The sequence below is a fragment of the Arvicanthis niloticus genome, chromosome 1, assembly GCF_011762505.2.
Source record: "Arvicanthis niloticus isolate mArvNil1 chromosome 1, mArvNil1.pat.X, whole genome shotgun sequence".
In the NCBI taxonomy this organism is placed as follows: domain Eukaryota; kingdom Metazoa; phylum Chordata; class Mammalia; order Rodentia; family Muridae; genus Arvicanthis; species Arvicanthis niloticus.
Window position 1 is genome coordinate 111,985,452 of NC_047658.1, and position 16,841 is coordinate 112,002,292.

The following is a 16,841-nucleotide window of genomic DNA, read 5'->3' on the forward strand; positions in this document are numbered from 1 at the left end:
GACAGAGATGGTTCTGTGGGTAAAAGTGCTTCTTCTCAAGCCTGACTAACTGAATGTGACCCCCAGAACCCTCAACCAAAAAAGAAAAAAACAGATTACTCCAAGATGCCTCTGACTTGCACACATGTGCTATGGCATACATGTGCAAGCACATACATGTTTACCCTAAATAAATCTATTTTCATTAAGTTACTTGCAAAGGAGAACCAACTTAAAAAAAAAAAAAAAAAAAAAAGGAAAAAGAACATGGGATTATATTATGTCTTGCTTGTTTATTTAATGTATGTGGGTGTTTTGTTTGCATGTGTGTCTGTACACCGTTTCTGTGCCTGGTACCCATAAAGGCCAGAAGAGGGCACTGGATTCCTTGGAACTGAAGTTAATGATGGCTATGAGCTGTCACGTGGTGCTGAGAATCTAATTCAGGTCTTCTGGATAAGCAGCAAGTGTTCTGGCTCATCTCTCCAGTCCTCCATCCAGTTCTTTGAAAAAATACTTACTTTGTTTTATGTGCATTGGTGTTTTGCCTGTATGTTTGTCTGTGTGAGGATGTAAGATTCCCCTGGAACTAGAGTAATAGACTATTTGAGAGCTGCCATGTGGGTGCTGGGAATTGAACCCAGGTCCTCTGGAAAAGCAGTCAGTGCTCCTAAACTGCTGAGCCACCTCTCCATCTACTCTTAAGAGCATTCCTCCTGTTAGATAAAGCACTGGCCTTGGGTTCAGCCTACATTGGTAGTACTATGTGCCAGTCTCGTGAAAATCACTTGGCATGACAAACCATGGCTTACCTGGACCTCCTCTGGGATTCTGGAGTAAATGCAATGTGCTTCTCCTCCCAGATATCCTCTTCATCAGAGCCACCATCATCAAACTGCTGTATCCGTTCTTTACAACATGCTTCAAACAGGGCAATATTTCCCTACAGAAAAAAAGTGAGGAAAAGAGAAAACCACAGTTAAAGTCAGAACTGTTGTCTCTTCCAACTTACCAATGAAAATTGTACTTTTACATTTGCTTTTCAAAAAAAAAAAAAAAGGTACCTATCACATGCTCAAATAAAGCATAAACATAAAAATAAAATGTTAGCTTCTATGTAAGTAACAAAAAATTCCTGAGAAAAGACTGGATTTTAAGTTAGCATGAAAAAGGCCTAAACATGAGCTCACTTGTACCTCATGGGACTGCCCATTTTATTCTGAGCTTCCTCTTTGACCCAGAGATAAGTCTTCAATATGACCAACAAGAAAATAACCTGGGTCCTGTCTGCTGTTACTAGCCCAAGAAGCCATGAGGACCTGCTATAACCTGAGAAGTCGTTCTATATTACCACAGCAAGTAAAAGCAGGTTCTCATGTTATTCAACCTAAAATTCAAGATAGCCCTATTAAAATGTCACAAATGTCTTGTTTATAAGAGAAGCCTAGCAGAGAGCTTGATATTGATCCAACTTATGTTCTTTTCATGCAAAAGAGATGAGAAACCAAGGCCAGATGTCTATGGTGCAATCACAATCACAGTGACCAGGTCCTATTAGAAACCAAGGCCAGATGTCTACGGTGCAATCACAGTGACCAGGTCCTATTAGAAACCAAGGCCAGATGTCTACAGTGCAATCACAGTGATCAGGTCCTATTAGCCCAGTCACATCTTAAACCAAGGCTGCAAACTACTACTTGCAGGTCCAGGCAGACATCATGAGCATGTGACACTCATTAAGATAACTGGGATGTAGGGTCCCAGAGGGCAGAGCAGCCCACAGCTCGGGGCAACTATTTGCAACCTCTAGCAAAACCCAAGTTAATTCTTCACTTCTCCAGTGGCACATCACAACAGGAAGCATTTATACTTACACTTTCATTTGTATTGAGAGTAAAGTTGATATCTGACACCCGATCAAAAGAAACACTGTAAAGAAAACATAAGAACTGTTGTCATCCATAGGTGGCTATAGACAGTGCTCTGAAAATTTCAAAATTCAAAGTATTTATATTATCAATGAACTCTCCATCAACAATTCACAAACCCATCTTGTTGTATGCAATGGTGCCCTCCCTGGTACTAAAGAGTGGATACAGGGGAGAGCTGAGATGGGAGGTGTTGAGATGAGGCTTTGAGGCCTGGATAGCCTTTCAACAATGCATTTCTAACTTCTGTGTGAATCATGGTTGCAAGGATCACACCAACAAGACCAAGAATAAAGCTTCCAAACAATCAAGTCAAAACATAAAAAACACAAAAGCACTGTTAGGTATTAGGACCAATTCATACATGAAACACACAGGCAATCCTATCATCCTGCCTCCTTGACAGCATGACAGGGACGGGAAAGCAGTCATGATGAGCTACAGGACTGTAAATGGCAGAACTCGGTTCCAACCAGTTATCAGGCTCAGTATTTGCTCTAAAAGAGAATGTCAATTCTGACCTAGTCATACTTAAAGAGTCCAGATGGGGAAAGTTCTAGAAGTCAAGTGGAGATGGGATAGGGAGTGTGTGAGTGTGAGTGTGAGTGAGTGTGTGTGTGTGCGAGTGTATTCTGATCCTGTGTAGAATGTTCACATAGCAAACAGATAAAATGCCTTGTGTAGTGTTCTTCTTTCTGAATAGAAATAAGCCAATGAAGGGGGTTGTTGGGTGTCTTAGTGCCTGCTGTTTGCAGTAGAGCCTCTGCTCCAGAGTGCCTACACGGCATGTTCATACAGTGTGCTGTGAAGATTTTAGCTTTCCAGATTCCAAATTTAAATGTGTAATAAAGCAGCCTATACTGGCTCAAGTCCAATACCTACTGCAAACTACACTGGACTCTGTGAGAGTCACTACCTGAGATATAATCACAGTGGCTTAAAATTTCCCTTCACCGCTGTTCTCAACCAACAATCTTCAAATTAGGTAGTATGTTCTCTTTCCCAGGCAAGATGCAAGATGCTGGTCCTTGATTCTGCAGTCATCTGCACATTTCCTTTCACTACTCTGCAGTTTCTAGTTCCCTCTCTGCCTCTGACCCTGACTGCAGAGCAATGGTTAGAGTGCTTGGCTTTTGCAAAATAGCCCAAATCTCCTTCCTTATAGGGACTTCCCCAGAGCAGAGAGCACATACAAGCAGGGTTGGTTGGTCCTGCTTCCCTGGTCATCTGCAGGAAGGCAGTACTAAACAATGTGATGGACAGTTGTTGACACCTTGACCAGGGAGCAAACATGGGAAGGAATTACACAATCACTTGCAGTAATGGCACACTGAGATGAGCAGAATGGTAGATGGGGCAATGGCAGGCAACTATCCTACCATATGCTTTGGAACCTAAGACAGGAGGACGCTTGAGCTCACAAAATCAACATCAGCAGGGGATAACACAGTGAGACTAATTTCAAACACAACAATCACTTAATAAACACAAGTCCCTAGGAAAGGTTCCAGTGCCCTGCCCAACCCCCAGGGTCCTTTGGCTCTTAGTTTTGTCTTAACACCAAGAAAATGACAATGGGACCTCCAACTCAGAGAAGCTACAGAATCCATGCAGACAGGAGAACCATGAAAATAGTTACAAAAAGTTTGTATAAGAGGTCGTGAAATAGCAAAATATACTCACTTGCCAATGTCGTCTTGGTCTGCAAACTTCTCATCGTTGAAGCCAAACTGGTCAATAAAATTGGACGTCATTTGTTGCATCTGATAATCAGAAAAGGCCTGGCAACCCCAGGACCAGTGACAGTGACACCATGATTCTAATGACATTCTATACACTAATTGCCCATTTGTGCTCCAGAAAAACCACTCTAACTCACACAGGCACGGAGCTTTAAAAGTTGGTGTGTTTTTCTTTTAAAAAAGAAAAATCAAATAATTTCAGACACGTTTTACCCCAAAGGGGGGGATTTTTGAAATATGATATACAAATTACTCCACTATACATCATTAAGAAATAGTCAAGAGATCATACTGTAAAAAGTGACGACTACTATAAATTAAATAGTCTTTGGACAGAGAACTGTGTTAGTCTTAATATGAAGAGGTGAAAGATGTAAGTCTGAAATTATCAGAAATATCATCATCTCCAGACACAACCAACAGTATCCCAAAATATACTATGTGCTAACCATCCCCAACCTCCCACCCTCTCCCCAGACCCCACCACTTCCCCACGCCCATCCACCATAGCAAAAATAGCATCAGAGAAAGAAAGAGTGATGGACATAATCATGATTCTACAAATGAAGTGCTGGCCTAAGTCTTGGAGACTGAGAGCGTCTGAGATACTTCTACAAAACCTACCTGAGAGAGCAGGGAGCTTTAACCTCCTCAGAAATCACTCAGAAAAGTCTGGAACACTGAAAGGTCTACAGAGAGGCCAACTTATTTCCATCAGCCTCAGATAAGTCTTCCCAGTTGGAAAATGGGGTAATATTATATTGGACCTACCCAAGTGCTAACAGTCTACTTACTCCATCAGGAAACATGCCCTCACTACACAAAGACATCAAGTGCTACCTCACCTCCTCACTCTTACTCAGACAATGAATACGGAGCACAGGACCATGCTGTATTTCATGTGGCCAAGGACAGAGCCAGCAGCACAACCTAAGGAATAGCACTTACTAATAGGGCCTTTGAGGCTACTGCTTGCAAAGGAGGAAGATGTAATGGAGTCAGGAGACTTCTTGTGTCTCCACCTCAGCAAAGGCCAGAGCCCCGACCCTGCACTGTAGAAATAAATACCTGTCATGCACCCTTGACCACACTAACTCTCATAACAGGGAATTATGGCATGGATAATCCAAACTATGTAATTTAAAAATAAACTTCATGTTTGGCTTTGGAAATTACATTTGCTTAGGTATGAAAACAAAACAAAACAGAAACAAGGAAAACCTGACCAACCCTGACTAGAGTGGCTGTGTATAGAACTCACTTTGCTCTCAAGCAAGACATTGCTCCCCTATCAGCCTGGATCATAGAGATGGCATGACATGAGTTCATGGATGTGTGAGGACAGTGAGTGTGGGCAGGGTCTGGAGCACAACCGAAGCAGGCATGGGAAGTTGGTTAGAGCAGAAGAGAAGACAAACGTTCTAGGTGACAGGGCACTCTGGATAAACACATGGAAAACAGGCAGGCAGCCTTCACAGCTATTTCAGCAAAAGACTGAAATCAGCTCCTTTGACCTAGAACCTTATCGCTTACGAGTAAGGCGTGTGAAAGACCCATAAGGTCATTCTGCTAGGCAATCAACACAAGACAGATTGTAGATTTATCTTGACTAGAAATCTCACAGAACAAGGTAAAATTCCCTCCTAGAAGCTTTGTTTTATATACATAGGCTTTCCGCACACTTTTCATACATTTTATGATACAGTTCTTTAGATATGAAAAGAAATATTCCCTGAAGTTCAATACTTAACAATCAGCAAATACAATACAAATGTATATATACATACATGTATATAAACAGATACATTCATGTGTATACACATGTACTTTTATTTACCAACCCTATACATCTAGACAAGAGCTACAGCAACTGACAGAAACTAGGGTCAGAGAGTCCTCATCAGTTCTCAGTCTAACATATACCATAGTGCCTGGGAAGATAAAGTAGCAACAAATTCCGTTTGCATCTGCTTTCTACTAATGTACGGAAGCCAGTAAGCCTACAATGAAGAGCTGTCACACTCTACATGTAAAGTGCTGCCAATTCGTATGTCCCAAAACCTAGAAAGCAACACATGGCTGTAGTTACATTAAGGAGCACTGCTCAGTACTGCCATCCTGGATCAGGTGAGGAGCAAGCTCTAATATCACTGCTAAGGCACAGAAACTGCTCTGAACTCATTCTGACCTGATATCATGTCCCAAGCCTGTGCATGATGTAAATTGCTAGAGGTGTCATCTTATTCTGACACCCATCCATCTAGTAAATGGAACAGCTCATTCCCTACAAAGTCTAGGAGATGCTAGGAAAGCAGAAAGTACTAGAGCAGAATATAATGGCCAGAGGCACATACACCACAAGGCACTGGCTCACTGCTCAGGGTCACATCCCCAACAGGGTCACCATGTTAATAACTGTCCTCACTCTGCACACTTGGGCTCTGAGTAGTTGCTATCTACAAATTGATAGTGGTCTAACAGTGGAAACCAGGACAAAACTGTGAGGTTAACCTAGACCCTCTTTCTCCAGAAAACTGTTTTGGATCAGATTAATTTTAAAACAGTTCATGATTAGTTTATAGTATAACTATGCAAAAAAGAGCTACTGTAAGCCTAGAAATCAGAAAAGACTGGTAATCACTCCATACATGTGGAGGTCACATGTAGTGGATGAAGCCGATAAGGCCCTCCTTGGCCAGGGCTTTGTCAGGATGTCAGCTTTGCAGACTGGATTAAATATGAGAGAAAACACCCCCAAACAAACATAGCTCTAGAACCAGGTATCTAGAACCAGGAATAAGAAAGCCAACACACTTTCTAGATGCTTAAGGTGGCTTGCACTTAGTGGTGGCGCACGCCTTTAATCCCAGCACTTGGGAGGCAGAGTTCAAAGATAGCCTGGTCTACCAAGTGAGTTCCAGTACAGCCAGGGCTACACAGAGAAACCCTGTCTTGAAAAACAAAGCAAAACAAAACAAAACAAAGGAAAAAGATGGGTCAATGAGGTGGCTCAGCCACTGAGAGGCTGCTGAGCCCACAGGCCTGACTGAATCTGAGTCACTAAGCTTTGTTATAGGGTTATAGCAATGCACTTGGGCTCACGCCTGGTAAAGCTGGCTGACTTGAATATTCTACAGTGTAAATATGACAGTACAGAATATTACCAACAACACAGGGCTGCTTGTAGTGGTTTGTTGTGTTGGACTGCCTAGGTAGCTGATGCTTCTTGAAAGCAAGATGTGTTCTGTTCAAGACACTGCTTTTTCACAGTGCTCCCTAACTCTAACTCTAAATTTAGGAGAATGGCTGCCAAAAGGAGCTAGTGTCAAACAAACAAACAAACAAACAAACAAACCAAAAAACAAAAAAACAGAAGGACACCAGGAAGTACTAAACTTGTGCTTCAAATCCATCTGGGAAAGGCTAAACATCTTCAGCATCAAAAGCAAGCAACTGTCCAGTAGTAATACTGGAATATGATGGATATACAACTTAGAAGCTAAAAACAACCACACAAGAAAATCTGAAGCTCCACACTGACCCCATGAAGAAGTGTGACTTAGAGTCAGAAAGAAGCCAAGCACCACCAGTATGGTGTGGCAGTGTTTCCTTAATCCCATTGTCACACCAATGCCTGGACCAGACAACTAAGGACAGCTTTTCCCCATAAAACAGGGGACAATCTGTTTCTATCCTGAACTCTCAAACTCAACCTCCAGTAGAAACCAACTCAACCCTCAGTTTTCCAAGAATGACCAACAAATGACAAATCAGTACATATTAATATTGATCTATTTTTTGTTTGAAAGACTAAATGCAGTCAATACATGGAGTCAATTTGGGGGCAGGAATAGCAAGAATGCTTTCAGCTGAAACTTCATTTAGATGCCATACAACACAATTAAAGAGCACAAAGGAAGGCTTATCTTGACACACCACGTGGTCCAGGGGTACTGCACAAAATTCACTCCAATGTTCTCATTCTTATTTCTGTCACTCTTAACCAAGGTCTCTTCAGAGAATCTAAGTAACAATGTACTACCATTAAAGTCTGTCCAGTCATGTGAGGTGACCTGCTGACTACCTAGTTCGTGCAGTGCTCACCAATGTCATCATTCCTCACTGTTACCCAGAACACAACAGTATAAGCCTACCTGGCAAGGACCCAGTTCTCTCTGGTTCAATCATTTTGCCTAATTGGTAGCAATCCCAAACCACATTCTAACAATGACAGATGCTGATCCCCAAGGGCAGCTAAACTAAGCATTTAAGATAAAAACAAATAGCAAAGCTTTAGGTGTGACTCACTTGCTGCAAAGAGGAATCCTGTGAGAAACCCGTGTCTTTAAAGTCAATTTCATCATCACTGGATGAATGAATATGGCAGGTTGTAACCTATATGCATAAAAATGTAAAAAACTATTTAACATTGAAAAGTGGTGGACATTTGCATCAGCATTTTTATGGAAAAAAATTATCACATTCAGCTTTTGTTTCAATATACTAAAAACCAAAACAAAACAAAAAACCAAAAACAAAACACAAATAAACAAAAAAACACCAACAACAAACCCAGAAATAACAGTTAAGTTGTCAAGCACACCCAGTCAATCTAGAGTCCACTCTCTGGCTACCCACCCAGCTGGCTGGTAGTTTGGCTCCTCAGGAATAGCATCTCCAGGAATTGCAGAGGAAGAAGGAAGAATTCCTCCATTCAAGGGGGAAGGCAGAAGTAACAGTGCAGTGCAGATGAAACAAAAACAGCAGGTATGTATCAGGCCTTGTGGGCAAAATACTGTTCTAGGGATCACTCATGAGCTACAAGAAAGCTCAACCTTATAGATAAGCATTTTACTTCCTTCTTGACTTTCCTGCCTATGCCAAGAAAGGCACTGGTCACAAATGCTCAACCAACAGTTCTCTGATCAATAAAAGACCCAATGTGCCCTCCCTGCACCACAGAGGATAAGTGGTCAACTCTCTGTAACTTAAAAAACAAAAACAAACAAATACCTACCAACACGAACTTCTTGCCATCCATGGCCAAGTGATGCTAATTCAGAGACGTGCTGATAGAGGTCAAGGTAATCACTAACCAAGGCCAGCACTATAATAGTTCTCACTGCTAGCACATATAACAACGAACAGTCAGCAAAATTCTAGAAGGAAATGTTATATTTCTGAAGGTCACTTATAGTGACGTCTCTAGAGCTCTCTATACCGCCTTACTATGTAGGCTAGACTTGCCTCAGGATTAGATCTACCTGCCTCACTCAGCTTCCCAAGAGCTGGGATTACAGGCATGTGCCCCATGTCTGCTCTTCTGTTCTGGGTAAACACATATACTAAACATAGGTAAAACATAAGTGTTCCTCTGCCAACTCTGAGGCTGTGCTTCACAGTCTGACATTAGGAAGTTACTACTTATCATGCTAAGCCAATGTATACTTGGGGTACAACAAAAGTAAAGGACATAGAAACAGGACAATTTAAAGAATGAATAGCTGCCCTGAATGAGCCAGCAGAGACTTGGCTGCTTCCAGGAGTTCTCTTGTCTAAGTGCAACTACATTACAAAGAAGCCATAGGCCAATGGTTCTCAACCTGTGGTTCTCAACCCCTTTACCAAGTTTGAAAACCACTGCCATAGGCTTTTCTTCCCTATAAAAAACAAGAGTTAATCATGCCATTAAATAAAGAGGAAACTTTTGTGGAGCAATTAGGCAGGGCCAGACATGTGAATCCTTTACATGGGTTGCTAAACTGTTGCCTTCCAGGGAAGTGTTTATAATGCCCTCACCTTTGGAGTTGGGGTCTTATTAGGCTAGGCAGGCCTTGCACTAAGGATCCTTTTGCCTCAACTAACATCACTGGGCACACACTTAGCTCACAGTGTTTTCTCTAAAGATAGTTTTAGCCAATCATGAGCCCTAACAGCACAATGTAGGCACCTTCCTTCAGCTGTGTTAATGGAGGGTGCGCCTCTGAGGACAACTACATCATAAGAATCTAAAAGAATAAAATGAATTAAAGAGAGGATTTCATTGCCTCATGGGAGACCAGAATTCCAACCCATTCATCACCAATTCTGTGCAGCCCGAGTTCTTGATCTACATCACACACAGCCCTTCGGAGGTACCAGAAGCTCAAAATTGCCAGCTTCATGCTCCTTCAGCTAAAACTTTGGCTGTTCTTATCTTCTTCACAGCTGATCAGCCACTCTCACATTGTAACTGCCAACTTCTCACCAACTTTACCATCAGCTAGTGAGTGAGTTGATGTCAATGAAGCAGCTTACCCTGGATGAGTGTGTGTTTGGCCCAGAAGTCACAGAAATCTTCCTACACATTCATGGAATTGTCACTTTTTATATCTAAACCTAGTGGTTTCTTATCTTATCTTATCCAGATACAAAACTAAAGTCCCACTGTCTGCATCTGTCCTCACTTCCACCCTTATTTGGGCTAACATAACAGACACAGAGATTCTGTACCTGCCTACTGCACACACTTGTAGCCCCTCCTCTGGAGTCTTTGTACTTTGTTTCCTTCACTGCAGGCTACAGTACCTGCAATAAAGTTTTCCTTGAGCAGGGTTTAGAAGTTTATTATTAGTCTGCCTCTGTCTCTCTGTAGTGTGGTGTGTGTGTGTGTGTGTGTAAAAGTACCATGATACATATGTAGAGGCTAGAGGACAACTGTTTAGTCAGTCCTTGCCTTCTATATGTGGGTTCTAGAGATGGAATTCTGATCTCCAAGTCTGCTTATCTGCTGGGCCATCTCACCAGCCTATTGACAACCTGTATCTGGGACTTCCCAACTTGCTCCCTGGTACTAGATCCTCAGCTTTATGACCCAGAACAGGCTATTTGACAAAGCCTTGCGTCGAGAGCTTCTGTTACTCACCTGCTTATTAAGTACTAACTAGCATCCTCTATGCCTGGCACTGCAGGTACTTGAATGTCTACTCTATAACTAATACTAGCACAGGCATGTAAGTGAGCACACTCTTCCATGACAGCATTTCAGCACTGCTAATGTGTTAGAGCAGAAACAACTGAGTGACTGCTTTACCAAGGCTCCAAAAGAACACCGTAAGCATGAGAAGACTGCTAAGACTCACTAGCAAGAAGTGCTACCGTAAGCTCCTTACTGGGACTCTAAATTTCTGCCACCTCCAGCGCTGAGAACAGACAATCTTGCTCACATCTTAGCTGGCTACATCGATAGGAAATTCACACAAGCACATGCCCATCACTCCACACTACCTCCAGGCCCTGCCTGTCAATGATGGTAAGAAAATAACAGTGTTTCTAAAATACTCTCTTCACAGGAGAGATAAATAAAGCCTGAGACAAATCAATTTCTCTAAGTTTGTACAAAACATTATCTATTTTCCATTTTTATCTAGTCCTTACCAATTTTTAGTTTGGAGGTTTAGGCAAAATGCAGATGTAACTAAAAACAAATTTAAAGTTGGGTGTGGTGGTGGCTGAGGCAGAAGATCAGAGTTTGAGGCCAGCCTGGGCTACAAACTGAAATACTATAAAAACAGAACTAACCCAATAACCCAGGTCAAAGCATACAATTTTAACATCTGAGCTTCCCTACAAACAGTGGCTGCACAGGAACCTACTGCACACATATTTGGCTTCATTCCAAACGAAGGTGCTGAAAGAAGATTCTTCTGTCTTAGAGCTGAGTTCTAATGCTACAGTGGAAGCTACAAGAGCCAGGCCCACACAGCTTATGTGATATGGGGTGGGGATCGGGGGGAGTAGAAACTATCTTTTTGTGAACATTAAAATACAAATGGCCAAAGCAACATACCAACGTAATAACTTTGCAAGTTATGAACACTCCTCAACACTGCAGAGAGGAGTCATCTGGGTCATCTTAAAAGCAGACACGTAGTCATCTATTTGGCATATTCAATCTATTACTCAACTGATAATTCCACTGGTGAATATGCTTTTACTAAGACCATAGACTACACTCACAGGCACTGTCACTTTTTCAAGGATAAACAAGACCCACAGTATTTACCCAATTATATTTATAGCAGTATCTATAATAGTCTACTGCTCTCCTAGAACATGTGCCTAACCCCACCAAAATAAAGTGAATGTATTCTGGGGAGTGAAATAAACTGAAGGAAATAGCTAAACCCTCTTTGGTAGCTAGAATATCCTTAAATCTTTAAGAAAAATCTGTAGTTCTGAAAACTCCCTACCTGAAGGGCTTATAGCCATATGCAGAAATATGGAGAAAGTCTCTGGGGCCAGAGAACTGAAAAGGCCTTAAGAAAACCCAACAATATCAACACAGGAAAATCTTGAGAGAGAAGCCAACCCAAAGGATGTCAGCATGCTTTAAAGATCTTTTAATTAATTAATTGATTAATTTATTAAGTTTGGTTGTTTGGGAGGGACACACACGCCATGGCACACAAACTTGTAGGGAGTTTGTTACCTGCTCCAACTATGTGAGTTCCAGGGATCAACCTCAGGTTAAGCTTAGCAGCAGGAGCTTTTACCCACAGCACCATCTAACTACCCTGTTTGCAGGTTGTTCTATATCTAACACCTTCCTATGCAGGCTGGCTTCTCCCTAGCCTACTGGGAGTATCTCCTACTGAGAGTACCTGTGGTCTAAGAACAGTGCCATCTCAGGAGAATGGAACTCTGCTTTGGTGAAAGACGGTGTTCCTCAAAGCTTCCCTTAAGTGCCTGCCAAGACGGATGGAGCAAGCCACGTGCTCTGTGCTGCTCTCACTCAAGCACTCACTAGATAAAATGTCTTCAGGCCTACTGATATATCATGCAAAGCACTGAGAACTGACTGCATGGGCAGCAATGACACCCTCCTGTACTACAGACTGCTCTCAAAGAAATCTGCTGCAGTTACCTAAGATTAAAGCTTTTTTGGGTGAGAGGAGAAGAGCTTTTCATGTAGTCCAGGCTTCAAACCTGCAAAGTAGCTAAGGTCACCCTGAAAGACTTGGGTTCCCCTGACACCTGTGTGTTTCTGTATGTGTAGTGCATGTGTGGGTACCTATGGAGGTCAGAGGTTTATGACCTGGAGCTCATCATTTCCACTAGGCTGGGATCATCCTGACTCCCTAATACCAGGTTACAAGCATGCACTTCCATGCCCAGCTCTTTCATGGGCCCTGGGGACTGAATACAGGTCCTTATGCTCCCACAAGTGCATTGTATAACAAGTCATCTGCTAGCCCTAGCCTCAAACTTCTGACCCTCTTGTGGATTATAGGCATATATTATTATGTCCCAAAAGAAAATTTATTTGTTTTTTTTTTTTTTTTTAAAGCTTGGAAACAAGTTTTCAGTGGACATTTTTTATTTTGTTTTTTAAAAATAAAAGGCCAGGTAGAGCTATATCATGAGATATAGCTTTCTCAAAAAAGGAAACAAAATCAACCACAGGAGGATAACTTTAAAAGTGTCCCAAATAAAATACTCCTTTATATATATAAAAATGAAGGCTGCCATGCTGGCTATATCCCTCCAGTACAGTTTATGTAGGAGCCCAATCAGCTCAACACAGGTCAGCAGTGCTCTTCAGAGCAGGCAGCCACACACAGAGCCAGCCGGGGTGGTTTCACACCCAGCCTCTATTATTTTAACTAACTGATTAGTACAGGAAAGCCCATATCATCCAGCTATGTAACAGTTATAAAGGTACCCTTCCTTGCTGGCTAGCACTGTTGACCAGAGTGTGGGTTGGTCAGATGGGCAATGGGACACACTGGCACCAGCAGACCCACTGTGACCACATGGCCACACAAAGCTCCCTTCTATAGTCATTTCCTTTCTTGTCATAATTCCTAATCATGTATCAAAGCCACCTTTAAAAAGCCATTATTCCTCTACTCAAGTCAACTGGGAGGAAATGGCCTGTGCAGTGTGACACAGGTGACTTACTGACTCTGTAGCTCTTATCTGCTACACAACTAACTTAGAAAATGACTGAGGCATTATTATAAGAAACCACAGTGGCTTATGCTAAAAACAGCACATCTGAGTCGGGCCCTCACCCTGATCACCGCTACCCGTTAACAAAGATGCATTCTCATCTGCAAAAACTAAAATAAAGCAATACTCATCTTAAAATTTAATGTGAAAACAAAAACACATTATAAAGTCCAATATAATTTTAAGAAATTATCAATGCCATTATTCCCTGGCTGAAAGTACCAATTCAATCCAACATTTTAAAGCTGAAGTTTTAGAGTCATCTATAACTCTTTTCTCCAAAAAATGTTCTAAAATGTGAATAAACTCAACTCCATAATCCTAGAAACATTCATAGAATGTTTGGAGTTATAAGCACTCAGAGTGACATGAAGCCCAAAGCACAAAGCCACAGAACAAGAGGAAGAAGGTAGAGGAGTTAAGGGGGCAGGACCCAGGCGACACAAGAGACTGATGTGGACTGCAGGAGTGTGGACATGGGTGGCTTTTTAGTACACTTTTGCCATGCAAAGTAGGTCACTAGGAGGTGAATGAACAAAACAAGAATGCCTTGAATACTATCCTCTTCCTGCAGAGTCACAAGCTTTTCTTCAGCCCACATTCACTGGGCCTAATGGACAGTCTTTAACATTTTTCAAGTAAATAGGCAACGGCTGAGAGCACCATAAACCCCAGCAATGGACCCTGTGGAACCTACTAGATCTACCGTGTTCCTCTTGTTCGTCTCTCCTAAGGAGCTCGTGCAGAACGTCTCCCACCGCTCCCTGACTTCATCGGGAAGATCTTTAGAGTGAAAAAGGAAAAAAGCATTATCACACAGTGACTCAGGGGGACAAGGGTGCACAGTCTTAAAGAGTAGCCACATGAATAGTGCTTGGGAGAGGTCCAATGAGCTGAAGCTCAGCTACGGCCAGCCAGTGGTCCAAGAGAACGAGTCCAAAGAGCTCCCACAGGCCCAGTCAACCAACAGCCCCATCCCACCAACACTGTTGGCTTGATTTAGCCAGGAGTCAAAATGTAGCAATTACTAAAAACTGCTCTGCTGAAAGGAAACATGAAATTTTTATCTCCAAACAACTCTTCAGAAAGAGGACTGGTCTTTGGGTAGGGTAAGAACTGTCTGTGTGGTCAAGTTTAAGAAATATTACAAATACTAGCTTTGGTACTTTGCTGGGATCCTATGACAGACACTCGACTGATGAATGGTTCCGTGGACCATTGACTGTTGGCTGCTGTGATTGCACTTATATGTCTCCTACATATTTGCCTCATAAACAAAACATGAAGAAATGTTCTATAGCAAAATTCAACTTTCTAGAGAAACTTTAATAGCTTTTCTCAGAAATGAAACCCTACCTATAAACAAACCTAGAGACCTATCTACATAGAAGGTCATCTGACAATTCTGGTTTAAGCAACCATACACAGGTACACACTCACACAGGAACTTCCAGGAAGCCTTACCACACATGGCCCTCTCTCCTTGATAAGGATACGAACCATGAGGAGTGGCTTCAAGAAGAGGCTTGTACTTCTCAAGAAGCAAAATTACAGGTGGACCAGCCTCAGTTTTTCTGTCACTGGGTGAGAATTAGGCTTTCAGTGCATAATCGACAGAGCACCACTCCTTGAACAAAGATTATTAGTTTCTCACATTCAAAGACGTCTCAGAACTAGTTATTCCCGATGGGTCAGATCCTGCAGGTCAGAGCATTTGGTATTCTCTGGTATTTTGTTTTGTTTTTGGAGACAGGGTTTCTCTGAGTAGCCCTGGCTGTCCTCGAACTCAGAAATCCGCCCGCCTCTCCCTCCCAAGTGCTGGGATTAAAGGCATGCGCCACCACTGCCCAGTGCATTTGGTATTCTCATTCTGACAAAATGGACTTGTGGTATGAGGCTTGTGTAGAAGGCACAAGTCACCATAGGCTGATTAAATTTAGATGCTGGTAGAAAAAGAATCCTTTAGGATCTAGTCTCTCATTTTATTAACTGGGACACTGAAGAAACACTGAGAGTGTTTTAACGTCTCAGATAAGGAATTTATTCCACAGGTAAGAACAGGAGGGAGGATAGGCCAGACTCTAGCTGCTAGAGAGATGGGTCAGTGCCTAATAGCACTTGTTACATTTCCAGGAGACCTGGGTTCTGTTCCCCAGCACCCACACGGTGGCCTCACAACCATTAAAGTTGCAGGGGATTCAATGCTCTCTTCTGATTAGGTACACATGATGTACTTACATGCATATGGGCAAAATACAAATATACATTTTTTAAAAGGAAGGAGGCTTCAGAAGAAAAAATAAGAACCACCACAGCTTGAGTGGCTCTACTCAAATATAGAACACAGAATCAGGTCCAGGGGGTGGAGAGATGGCTTAGGAGTTAAGAGCACTGGCTACTATTCTAGAGGACCTGGGTTTGATCCCCAGCACCTACACAGCAACACACAACCATCTATTAAGTCCAGTTCCAGAGGGATCTGACAGCCTCTTCTGACCTCTATGGAACCTGAATGCACATGGTGTACAGACACACACACTGGCAAAACACCTACATATATAAAATAAATAAAGACCCCCACCTCAAGACTAGGTCTCACTATGTAGCTCTGGCTGTCTGGGAACTCAATACATAGACCAGGCTGGCCTCAAACTCACAGAGATCTGTCTACCTCTACCTTCCAAGGGCTGGAATTAAAGGTGTGCATCACTATGTCTGGTGAACACATAAATCTTTAAAAATAAAAACAGAAAAAAGGCAGGTCATCAACAGTGTTCTGTAATAGAAAGTGACTCTAGCATGCCACTTGATTTCAAATGCAAAACGCAAAAATCTGAGCAGAAGTACAGCTGAGGACCACATGGTTCAAACATGGTTTCAAGAGCAACAATGAGAAATCTCCAAACTAAAAGGTCTCTTAAAATGTAAACAAACCCCATCTATAGCTTTCAACCTCCTCCCAACACTTTAACCCCTGACCTGCTCTCTGATCCTACACAACTTACCTTTGATGAGCTGCTGGACTAATGCACTGTTCGGACCCTTGTCAGTGCTGTGCACAATGCAGTTAGCTATCCTCGTGAGGTGTCCCATGTAACCATGCCGTCGTCCTCCTTCAGCCCTGACAAGGGGAAAGGATAAATATTCAGACTAAGAGGATATATACTTAGCAGACTCTCAAATGGAGAGCATATGAAAT

General features: G+C 42.3%; 1 protein-coding gene across 10 annotated transcripts in view; it reads right to left on the reverse strand.

Moving 5' to 3' along the window:
• The window catches only part of Ppp6r3 (protein phosphatase 6 regulatory subunit 3), a 112,461-nt gene that overhangs the window by 16,111 nt on the left and 79,509 nt on the right, over positions 1–16,841 (reverse strand). For 4 of the 10 annotated variants that reach the window (XM_034497886.2, XM_034497869.2, XM_076914622.1 and 1 more), the window contains 6 exons: positions 16,648–16,763; positions 14,340–14,425; positions 7,958–8,044; positions 3,591–3,688; positions 1,854–1,908; positions 792–922 (listed from right to left, as the gene is read on the reverse strand). In XM_034497886.2, coding sequence (XP_034353777.1) covers positions 792–922; positions 1,854–1,908; positions 3,591–3,688; positions 7,958–8,044; positions 14,340–14,425; positions 16,648–16,763 — 573 coding nt within the window. The remainder of the gene's footprint in view (positions 1–791; positions 923–1,853; positions 1,909–3,590; positions 3,689–7,957; positions 8,045–14,339; positions 14,426–16,647; positions 16,764–16,841) is intronic. The other 6 variants (XM_034497932.1, XM_076914613.1, XM_034497914.2 and 3 more) reach the window with 3 other exon arrangements.